Genomic DNA, 12,330 nt, shown 5'->3' on the forward strand with positions numbered 1-12,330 from the left:
AATGGAAAAGTGCAGGTAAATTATGGGAAGTTTCCAGGATATGTCTACATTAGATTTTTGTTCATTTGCAAAGTTAGACACATCCCTGGAAGCTTCTTATAGTTTGCCTGCACTTTTCCTTCTACTCCATGTTTCGAAATGTTATTAAATACAAATACAATAAGGCAGTGCTTAAAATGACCCTTGCCTAACTGTAAATCTCAGTATCTTCCATCTGTCCAGATTAGAGGCACCATGTGCTTCCACATCACCCTATGCTTACTTTTTCATGGCACTTTTAACATTGTGTGGCAACTGTCTGATCTCTTATCATCCCGCCAGCCAACAGGTTCCGTTTGGCAAGTAGCGTTTGTTGGATTCTTGGAATCTAGCTTGGAGTGAAGGCAATTAATATTTGCTAAATGAATATGAATGAATGAATGAATGAATCCAATTTCTCTAAAAGCTTTGGCTTTTTCCTGAAGAACTCATCCTTGCAAACTCAGTTTTCCCATTTTTTTTCTAATTGTTTCATATTCATTATGGAAGAAAAACATTTTATTTAAAAACATCTAGCAAAACCTAGCTCAAATGTCTTTTCCTCATGACCCTACTATTCACCCTGGCAGAACTGGTTATTCCTTTTTTTTTTTTTTTTTTTTTTAACACACTTCTATATTATCTATTGTATTTTGTAGCTCTCTATCTACCACAGTAGGAACATCTTAAAAGCAGGAACACTTCTCATTTATTTTTATGTTCTCGCTGCTTAGCCAGTGCTGGACTGTTAGCATCCAGTAAATTTTAACAAAAGGGTAAGCAATCTAACACTATGCCCTTTACAGTGGAAAGAAGGAGTTCATTATAAAATGGTCTTATGATCACTTGAAATTGTTTTATCATTACATAGAATAATGGAGACTTTAATCCATCGTCTATTTCAGGTTCATGTTGTATAACCAAACTCCTTTGTAGACCACAGGGTTGTAGATACTATGACTTACTTTTTCTATTTCATTTGTCCTCCAACCTCCTTTCATGGCTCATGGCCTTAATCCTAGGATGTCTGGGTGTATCACGTGGCCGTTGATCCGAATCCCTTACCCCCATCCACCCAGATGTTTCAAATGTCCCACTTTTTCTGTATCTGGAGCAGTTAGTGTTAGTTTGTTCTGTCTTGCTCTGCTGTTGGACAAGGACTTGGGTTAGTTTTGAAAATCAGGTCATTGCACTGTGAGGATGAAGATCCCCTCATATATCTCCCCTACTATATTAAGCAAAATATCTTGAGTTTTATAATAAATAAACTTTCCTCCCATTAGTCTTGAGAGGCCCTTGGTTTCGGAAAGGAAGGGAGAGGGGATATTCTTTTATTATTATTATTATACTTTAAGTTCTGGGACATATGTGCTGAACATGCAGGTTTGTTATATAGGTATACACATGCCATGATGGTTTGCTGCACCCATGAACCCGTCATCTACATTAGGTATTTCTCCTAATGCTATCCCTCCCCTATCCTTCTACCCGTTGACAGGCCCCGGTATGTGAAGTTTGGGAGACGGGATATTCTTATCCTAATATAAATATGTAAAGGATAAAGGGGGAAAGGATAAGGCCAGGGATGAAATATGTATGACAGGTGTTTGAATACTAATATTGTGAGCCACTTCAATATTTTTTATGGAAAAGATGCAGGAAAATTGGGCTAAAGAAATCATATTTATTTTGTGCTACCTTAGACCTCTGTATATAGAGAACTCTAAGTAGAAATGCAGTATACTTTACAGTCTATAGTTTCTATACTACTAGTTGGCCTTGTTTAAAGTTGCTTAGAAAAATTAACATTCACTGGATATTTTTAGAAAACAATTCAAGTAAGAAATACCCTGTTAGGATAATGAAAAAGACAAGCTATAGACAGGGAGAAAATATTTGCAAACCACATGTCTGACATAGGACTTGTATCTATAATAGATAAACGACTCTCAAAACTCAATAGTAAAAAAAAATAAATTTGGCAAAAGATATGAAGTAGCATTTCGCAGAGGAGGATGTACAGATGACAAAGAAGAATATGAAAATATATTCAATGTCATTAGTTATTAGACAAAAAAAAAAACCCACAATGTTATATCATTACATTCCATGATAATGACTAAGCTAAAAAATTGTGATAACACCAGTACTGGCAAGAATGTGAATCAACTGCATCACTTATGTTGCTGGTAAGAATGTAAAATGGTACAGCCACATTTTAAAAACTATGTACTTGCCATATGACTAAGAAATTGCATTTAGGCATTTATCCCAAATAATGAAAACATGTTCATGCAAAAACCTGTACATGAATGTTAATAGCAACTATATTCCTAATAACCCTAAACTGAAAACAACCTAAATGCCTTTTGATGGGTAAATGGTTCAACAAACTGTGGTATATCAATACCAAAGGGTCCTACACAGCAATAACAAGGAAAATGAATTATTGATGTGAGCAACAACTTAGGAAGGTTCTCCATAGAATTTTACTGAGTGAAAAAAATAGTAAAAGGTTACATACTGCATTGTTCTATTTACATAATATTCTTAGATTAACAAATTATAGAGATGGAGAAAAGATTAGCGGCTTCCAGGAGTTAGGGATGGGGAAAAAAGGGATGAAAGTGCCTATAAAGGGATAGCATTAGCCATGGGCTGATGAACTGTTCTTTATCTTGTGTGTAGTGATAGTTATCAAAGCTACACAAAGGTGATGAAATTGCATGGAATCACACACACACACACACACACACACACACACACAGAGAGAGAGAAATGTGTGCTTGTAAATGAGTGACTTTGGAATCTGTGGATTGTACCAATGTCAGTTTGCTCCTGGTTTTGATTGTGTACAACAGTTATGGTACATCCCTATACATTTTTTTGGAAACTTTATGAAAATCTAAAATTGTTTTTAAAAATTCTAAAAAATTAAGATTTCAGTGCCACAAAATACAATTTTATTAGAATACACACACAGACAATTCAAGACCAAATCATTATAGGGGGCAATGAGAGTAGAGAGAGCATAGTCTTTTGAGTTACAGCAGGATTGGCCTCCATTTGTAAGAGCCATGTAACCCAAGCAAATCATTTACCGTCTGTTTCCATATCTGAAAATGGATATAACGACATGCACCTTACACTTTGGTTCCAAGGACTGCATGAATTAATGTAAATACAGTTAACATGTTTGCATTAAATAAATACTTGAGATGCAACAAAACATAGTGGGAAAGGAAGGACTTTAGATTTTGAAAGTCCCTGTTCATCATCTCAGGGTGACATGGATAATAAAATTTTCTTGGTTAGGTTCTTCATCTCTAAAAATGGAACTATACTTAACTATGATGACTAAATGAGCCAATATGGGTAAAATACCCACCACAGGAAATGTAATAAGTTGTCGTTATTAGTAATATGAATGAAATTGAAACTTAAAAATATGTTCTCTCCTAAGATTCTTAAAGATTAAAAATCTTAAATTAGGTTTTTAAAAAATTTGATCTATTTAGGCATAATTTTTGTACAGTAAAACACTTTCATATTATACAGTTTGATGATATTTTGACAAATGTTTACAGTTTTATTCCCTTAAATAGTGTCTTTTGAAGAAAAGAGTTTGTAATTTTGATGAAATCAAATTATTCACACATTTTTCTTTTCTAAATGGTAGTTTATTTTGTTGTTATTGTTCCATTAAATCTTTTACTAACCCAAGGTGAAAAAACAAAACAAAACAAGAACTCACAAAAACAAACTTTCAGTGCTTTGTTTAGAAGTTTTATAATTTTAGCTCTTGTATTTAGGTCTATGATTCATTTTAACTTTACTTTTTGTAGTGAGGTAAGGATTGAGGATTTTATTTTTCCATATGGATATCCAATTGTTATATTGCCATTTGTTGCAAAGACTATACTATTCAGTTAAGTTATTGGCGCTTTTGCCAAAAATTAATTGACCATATGTATGTGAGTTTATTCTTTGACTCTTTATTCTGTTGCATCAATCTCTACATCTGTCTTTGTGCCAATACCCCTTTGTTTTGATTATTTTCTAAACTGCTTGAAAGCTAATCTTAAAATTAAGTAATATTAATCCTCTAACTTTGTTCTTTTTCCTCAAAATTGTTTCTGATTTTCTATATGTATTTTAGAATATACTTGTCAACTTCTGCAAAAAAAAAAAAATTGAAACCTGCTGGGGTTTTATTAGAATTTCATTGTAGGTAGAGATCAATTTGACAAGAATTAACTTTGGAGCAATACTGAGTCTTTTAATCCATGGACACAGTTCATTGCTCTACTAAAATCTTTAATTTCTCTCAGTAATGTTTTATATTTTTCAGTGAACAAATCTTGTATACTTTTGTTAGATTTATATCTAAGTTTTTAATGTTTTTATGCTATTGTAAATAATATTAATTTTTAAATATTTTAGTCCCCAGTTTTTCATTGCCAGTATATCAAAATATATTTTTGTATATTGGCCTTATATCTTGTGAATTTACTAGGACTTCATTATTAATTCTTGTAGCTTTTGGTATCCTTGAGGCTTTTTTATATACATAGTTATATCATCTGTGAATAAAGGCAGTTCTATGTCTTCTTTTCTAATAAATGTGTCTTTTATTTCCTTTTCTTGGTTTACTGCAATGGCTAAGAACTTCAGTACAGATTAGAATAAAATGGTGAGAATTGATATTGCCTTGTTCCTGATTTAAGGAGAAAGTCTTTCACCAATACAATGTTAGCTATAGGTTTTACTTAGATCCTTTTTAACAGGATGAGGAAGTTTCTTTCTTTTTTTTTTTTTTTTTTTTTTTGCTATTTTGTTGAGAATTTTTATCAAATACTATTGAATTTTATCAAATACTTTTTCACATTCTATTGATACATGTTTTGTTTGTTCTGTTAATTGGGTGAATTATATTGATTTTTTTAGGATGTTGAACTAATTTTGTATTCCCAGGATAAATCTCACTTAGTCATGATGTATTTATACTTTATATGATGCTGGATTTAATTTGCTAACATTTTTTCGCATCTACGCACATGGATTTTTAAATTTTCTGTTTATTGTGGTACAATATACATAAAACAAAACTTACTATTCAAACCATTTTTAAGTGTAGAGCTCAGTGGCATTAAATATATTCACATTGTTGTACAACCATTACCACCATCCATTTCGATTTTTTCATCTCCCAAATTGAAACTGTACCCATTAAACAACTACTCATGCCCTCCCCACTATTCTATATTGTCTTTATGAATTTCATTATTCTAGTACCTCAAGTAAAATTATGTATGTGTTCACTTTTGCCTGGCTTATTTCACTCAGCATAATGTTTTTAAGGTTCATCCATGCTGTAGCATGTATTTTCTTCCTTGTTATTACCTTCTTAACTCAGAACTATAACAGGACAAAACAAAACCCGTGATAACAAGCAATTAGGCACTTTAAAACATTTACTTTTAAAATCAGAATAACACAGTTTATTTACTCACATATATTCCTGTCTGTTACCAGATATTTTCAGCAAACAGACATCTTTAAGCATCTTCATCTGCTTTTATCAAACCTTGAAGTGGCTCCTGCTGCTGTTGACAATCACAGCAGCCTGTTGGGGGTAAAGTATGGGGAGAGAAAAAAATAATGTATTCCTCAAAATTCGGAAATAATTAAACACTTGAGTGTGGGTAAAATGTGCATGTGTATGGCATCAATGAAGGCCAAATAAAGGCTTTGTTTCCGTACATTTCCATACATGCTTTAAAATGAAGAATAATGTAAGCATATCACATATTTATTAACTGTTAGTCAATTATATATTATTTGAAACTATCAAATTCTAGATTTTATGGAATAGCTATTAAACTGATGAAGATGATCCTTAAAAATTATGACATGTTTTAAACACACATGATCATTTAAAAACAATTAAGCATTTAATATGGTAAAAAAATTTTATAAAATCAGAAATGTTATTGACCCAACATAATTATTCTGAAGAAGAGAACAAAATGATTTAATCATGTGTATAAATGTCTTTCTCCCCACTCCCCAAAAAACCCTCTCAATTCAACGGGTACCTTCAGAGTGGCTCCTATTTGAAGTTTATAAGGGATACAAAGATGTGTTACATGGTCCTTGCTTTCAAGCGATACATCTTGTGTAGGGGATGCTGATACGTACATCTATGTAGTAGGGGAAGCAATGGGAGAAAGGGGGTACTGAAGATACTGAAGGCTTCAGAGAGGAAATAGTAGGTGATCGTTTTAGATAACTGAGGTAGAATTTAATCAATACAAATAAAGATGACTAGGTGGTGGTGGTGGGAAGAAAGGTAGATGGAGGGAACAGAATAAACTACATAGAAAAGCAGCAAGTATAGAGCATCTCCAGGGAAATAATTAGAGCAATGCATTTCCAAGGAGGTAGGGTACAGGTAGCAGTGAAAGGTAAAAGTGAGAAAAATGGCCTGTAGTCAGATTGAGAAGGTCTTGGATATAGCATTAAAGGTTTTAATTTTTACTATGTGTGTATATAGGAGAAATTGAAGGTGAGAATATGCCCAAAGTTGCCCAATGGAAGATGAGGGTGCTTCCCTGTGAAGAATGGATTTCAGGATGAGACAGTCCAGACACATTAAGAACTCTGTATTATACTTTAAGGTCTGAATAATTTTTTCCCCTATCTTGAAATACGAGAAAATAAACCCAGGCAAAAAGAATCCTAATGAAATTTTAAAAATTCTATTTTTTTAAACATTACATCAATATAATGGCTCCCTTTAAGTATATACAGGTTAAGATTCTAGAGGTCAATCACTTCAGCATTTTTTTTTTCTTTCGCAGACAGTCTCCCTCTGTTGCCCAGGCTGGAGTGCAGTGGTGCAATCTCAGTTCACTGCAATCTCCGCCTCCCGAGTTCAAACAATTCTCCTGTCTCAGCCTCCTGAGTAGCTGGGACTATAGGCGCATGCCTGCACGCCCAGCTAATTTTTTGTATTTTAGTAGAGACGAGGGTTTCACTCTGTTGCCTAGGCTGGTCTTCAACTCCTGAGCTCAGGCATCTGCCCGCCTTGGCCTCCCAAAGTGCTGGGTTACAGGTGTGAGCCACCATGCTCGTCTCACTTCAGCTTTTAAGGAAATGGGAATTCAGAAGTGAAGGGACTTGATCCTAGTTATACTCTTCTGTCAGAATTAGAACCCAAAGTAGGATACTCTGGGTTCAGTCTTTCTTCCACATTATCTGGCATTCAATAATAATATATATTTGCTTGGTAGTCATCTTTAAAGAGTCTCAGTTTAATTGGAAAGCAAAGAATTACTTATTTTCCTTTCCAAAGAACTTGTTTTAACCATCAAGTATTAAAATTAACCATTTTTTTCTAGGAAAGTCCTGAAGGAATTTGTTTTCATTAATAGAAAAAATATATGTAATTATAACAACTGTAAATAAATGTGCTTGAAAATTTGAAGATCACTGAGTAACAAATTCTTTTATATTTACATTGTCCTGAATTTTTTTATTAGCAAAGTAAAAGAGAAATTGCAGACTCATATGATAGTCACAGATTCTTAAAACAATAAAGATAAAATTAATTGATTCTTGTTATCAATTAATTTTATCTTATCAATGTAGCTGTAATCACTTTTTTCTTAATAGCAAATAAATGCTACTAAAGAGAGCAGAGATTTATATAAAAATGGAAGATGTACACCTGTCCACTAGTGGCTTACAATCAAATAGGATTTGGAGCACTTGAAAAAGACATGTTATTCCATATTGAAAGCAAACTTAATAAATGTTACCACTTTAATTATATATATAAATTAATTCATATATAATTTATATCTTATTGTATAAATTAGTCTATAATTAGATATACTAATTCATTTATACAAATAAAAAACTGTACATAATTAAAAATAAGTATATGCATTTTCAGTAAGAAAAAAATCATTTGAGAGGAGAAAAAATGTAGAGAAATACCACATAGAGTGGTATTATAATAAGTAAGTGAGTTTAGAATTCTTAAGCCTGTGAGTATGGACACAAAAATTACTGAAATTTTAAATCCTTTTTATTTACTGAGAATTATTTTGGAAAATGAGTTGATAATTCCGAGTTGGCAAAAATAAGCAGTGTTCCAAGATAATCAGTAGATATGATTTCATCAGAAAATTATGAATGTGATTGGATAAGTGATGGGTATACTGGATTTGGTTAGATTATAGAAGGTCTTAATGTTCAAGCTAAAGCATGGTGACTCCATTCTAAAATGTATGCTAGAGGCAATTCAGATTCATTTAAAATGTATGAGACAAAAATGCCATAAGGAAAAATCTGTTTTTAGAAGACTTTACTGGTTTGTGACCATGATATAAGAGCCTTCCTTGATACCTAATTAGTGAACAATAACTCTCAGTCATAATAATCATATTAATTAGGGGAACTGTGTTTTTATCCTGGCTCTGCTACTAAGTCACTCATGAGCATGAACAACTCTACTCTGAATCTCAGTTTACTAACATGTGAAATGGGAAGGTTGAATCAGATAATCTCAAGGAGTCATTTCAGGTTAAAAATTCCTGAAATTCATGTTGATCCAGATCCCAAGGAATGATGTCAGTGCATAAGCAGTGTTTTCATCCCAACTCCCCAACCCCCCAAAGAATAAAGCTAAATCAATTGTTCATGGTCCAGTTTGGATGTAATTATTTTGATCCAGTCTTTACTTAATTTTAAAAATTACAAAACATAAAAAAACAAAATTTTCCCAAAGTGGTTCAATGCAGAACATGTGGGAAGTTAAGCATATATATATATATATATATAATATTTTACAATGCAATTACATATTGACAAATTCAATGAAAAAGTAGACCATCTAAATATTTTAAGAGATTAAACTTCACATTCTCTGCAACTAGAAAAACAATAAGCTACTGCATATCAGTACATGACATTCAAATATATTTTAAAGTGTACTTTCCCCTCTTAAAATGGCAGTGAGTATACATTAGTGCAACCACAAAGCACTTGTAAACTTTTTTCTGTTCAACATCATCCATGTCCATCAGAACCAATTCTGTTTGGCTGGCTCCAAGGCCTTTCTTGGGCCTGAGCTTCATGTTTTTCTATTTTAACAGTTACAGGCTTTATCCATAACCGCAGCCAACCATCCAGAAATGCCCACCGTCTGAGGCTGGGAGAGCTGGTGGTATATAGCTGAATTTGAAGAACTCTTTTACCTTTCTAAAATAAGAACATGGATTTGATTCAAAGATTGGAGACATAACTGTATACCATAAACAGATTTTTACTTATCACTTTTTAGGCAAGGAGCTTCGCTAAACTGAGTAAGAGTCAGGCCATTGGCAGTTTTAGTGTGATTTGTGAGTGCTCTCTCTGCCTCTCTAGAGCCCCTAGTGTCAGGTAAGGGAGATAAGAAAGGACGCATGACTATCTGCCTTGCTTTTAAAATACCAATGAAAGGCTGATGGTTAACAAAAGGTGCTTTATAAAAGGATCTATACAGCTGAGTTTTAATCAAATAAGTTGTAGTTCTTAATATATTACAATTCTTGAGAGCTAGCAATATATCTGGCTTGTAACAGACTATGTAACAAGGCAAATGCTCTGCTCTTTTTTCATCAAGATTCTGTGTGTGGCTGTCAGAGGAAGTCATTAGCATGTGCAGTGGAGTGCTAACCAATTAACACATCTAATGAGAGGGTACTGACAGCAGCCTCTTTTCTTGAAATTCAAACATCATTTCAACTTGATTTTTTTAATCTTTCTGACAAGAAGTACAACTTCCTTCAATACTAGGGAAACTCAAAATGTTTATTCATTAATTTCCATTCACCTCCCTTTAATTTACAATATGTACACTTTAACAATGACAGAAAAGTGAATTATCAAACTTCAATTATAAATACTGACATAACAGGTTAAATGTATTTCTTAAGCACTACGTATATGTTCTTCCACATTCCTATCATCTACTTCAGATCTGAGATGCTGGCTCCCTCCTGGTACTCCTCCTCTAAGCAGGCTCTTCAGCATAGAATAGCAACTCAAGGGCCAAACCTTCTTGCCCAAGGTGAAAGTGGTCAGGCTTCGATTCTTCTTTAGAAAATGCTGTGCGGGGTCTCATTGGATGGCCTTGTGAGATCCGACCAGATCACTTTTGGACAAAAAGAGGAGTCAAAGAGAACTTGGGTTTCCAGAAAAAAAATAAAGTGCTGCCCCCTATAAATCAGTCTCTGTGGAATAGGTGTCTTCCTAAAGAGGTAGAAATAATAGGGGGTATGTGTTGCAGATGCCCATATTTCAATAATACTGAACACTGTATCTTTAAGGGCTGCATCTTTAGGGGTTTAAAATGGACTGACTCCACTCATCTCTCTGATTTTTTCATAAGTAAGCCAGAACACCATTGACCAAGGGGTCTGAAAGATTAACCAAAGAAGTTAGTGCATATTTCAAAGCAATTATAAATATTCTACATATGTGCATACATATATTTGAATGACAAAGTCATTTTCCATCCACTTAGGCTGAAAACAAATATTTTGGTATTTCACCTTTGTAAAGGACTTTATAATTTACAAAGCATTTTTATGTCTTATTTATCACAGATTTCTCTAAACAACATCTTACAATAGAAAGGAAAGATATTAATATCCCTGTTTTTCAAATGAGACCACTGAGGCTTAGCAGTCAAATGCCTTTTGGCATGTTATAGAGCTAGACCACAGGCTTCTGTTTTCCATTCTCAGAGTTCTTTTTATTGAACCATTACTGGCTAAAGGGCTGGGACTCAAGATGCCTGAATTCTAGGCAGGCTTTTCTATATCTAGTTTGTATATGGAGCATAAAAATAAGTCACTTTAGAACTTGAAAGTGAGGAAGGTGAAAGATTATCCTTGGCGATTTAGGTCACAAAACCAACACCTGATGTCTCACAACATTTACATAAAAATTCACATTAAATATAGAAAAGCCCTTCCAGTTCAGAAAGCATTGTCTTTAACTTGAATGAAGGTATAGCTACATCTAAAGGAATTATAAAAGAATAAGGGTTAGAAGAAGACATAAATGCTGAGGATGTAAACAGTAAAGATACAGAGGGAAATCACAGGGTAAACACCGGAACAGAGAATGCCTTGGATCTAATAATTCCTGTCTAATTCAGTTCTAATCAAAATTGAACAGAAAGCAGCTCTATCATTCTAGAGTAGATAAATAAGCTTAAGCAATTAGAAAATAAAATGTATTTAGTTTTGTTTGTAAAGCAATGTTTATCTCATATTTGTTTGGAAATACTGAGCATGTTATATTAGTAAACTGAGAATTCACTAAGTAGTGGATTTAGGAGAATATATCTTGGTTATTTAAAGGTATGATGACATACATGAAATAAGGAATATAAAGCTATGATGATACCATATTCTTGTGACAACAAAAATGAAGTAAACGAATATAACTGGAGTTGGATGAAGAAGGTAGAGGTCTTAGTTAAGAACCCCTATGCAATCATTCTTAATTGCTGTGGTAATCAATCTTCTTCTTCATGTTAATGACATTATAGCAACAAAAACTATAGGCAAATGAAATAAGTACTAACCAGGGACTGAGCAAAGCAAGGTCATAGTACCTCTATCCAGTAGAAGGGATCAGGATAGAGTTTAGCTGGATTTTGAATAGAGTTTTTTTTAAAGAGTAGGAGATCATATAGCCAAAGAATGTGGGTGGTATATAAATGGAATTTACCAAGCCTCTGTACAGGAGTAGCACATGTGGGCACTATGTTTGCTTGCTGATTTTCTCACTGATCTAGCTATGAGCATTGCAAATAATACAAGTGTATATGAACCTATATTGTTTCTTTTGGTCTATCTTTTGCCATAAGGCTGGAGAAAAACCAGAAGCAGAGTCCCTTTTCATGCCTGCTACTGTGGAGCTGAACACATAAGAGCTCTCTTGGGTTGATTAAGTTTACAAATAAGCTCCTCTTGTTCTGATTCTGTGTTAAGAAAGAAACCTTCTAATTATTACTTGAGTACCCATATAGCTTGAATTTAGGAAAAAACACATTGACCAGAGGACTTGAACATCTAGATCACTTGCCAAATGTGTCGTGCGATGTGAACGAGCCAACTATTGTGGCCTGATCATCAGTGTCAATGAGATCAGCTGAGTCAAATCTATATTTTCAAGGCCAATTTACTTGGAAATGCTCATGAACTAGGTTTCTGTGCTCCGGGTCATGCACTGTGGCAAATCAACCAG

The 12,330-nt window shown here is 33.6% G+C and overlaps 1 protein-coding gene across 16 annotated transcripts in view; it reads right to left on the reverse strand.

The window, feature by feature from the left end:
- Positions 1 to 12,330, reverse strand: part of SLC25A27 (solute carrier family 25 member 27) — a 41,530-nt gene that overhangs the window by 8,839 nt on the left and 20,361 nt on the right. For 7 of the 16 annotated variants that reach the window (XM_074037852.1, XM_074037850.1, XM_074037844.1 and 4 more), the window contains one exon: positions 8,737 to 10,222. In XM_074037852.1, coding sequence (XP_073893953.1) covers positions 10,220 to 10,222 — 3 coding nt within the window. In that variant the 3' untranslated portion in view covers positions 8,737 to 10,219. Of the gene's footprint in view, positions 1 to 2,958; positions 3,135 to 5,531; positions 5,645 to 8,736; positions 10,488 to 12,330 lie in introns of those variants that run through there. The other 9 variants (XM_074037847.1, XM_074037843.1, XM_045390233.3 and 6 more) reach the window with 4 other exon arrangements.

The sequence above is a fragment of the Macaca fascicularis genome, chromosome 4, assembly GCF_037993035.2.
Source record: "Macaca fascicularis isolate 582-1 chromosome 4, T2T-MFA8v1.1".
Classification (NCBI taxonomy): domain Eukaryota; kingdom Metazoa; phylum Chordata; class Mammalia; order Primates; family Cercopithecidae; genus Macaca; species Macaca fascicularis.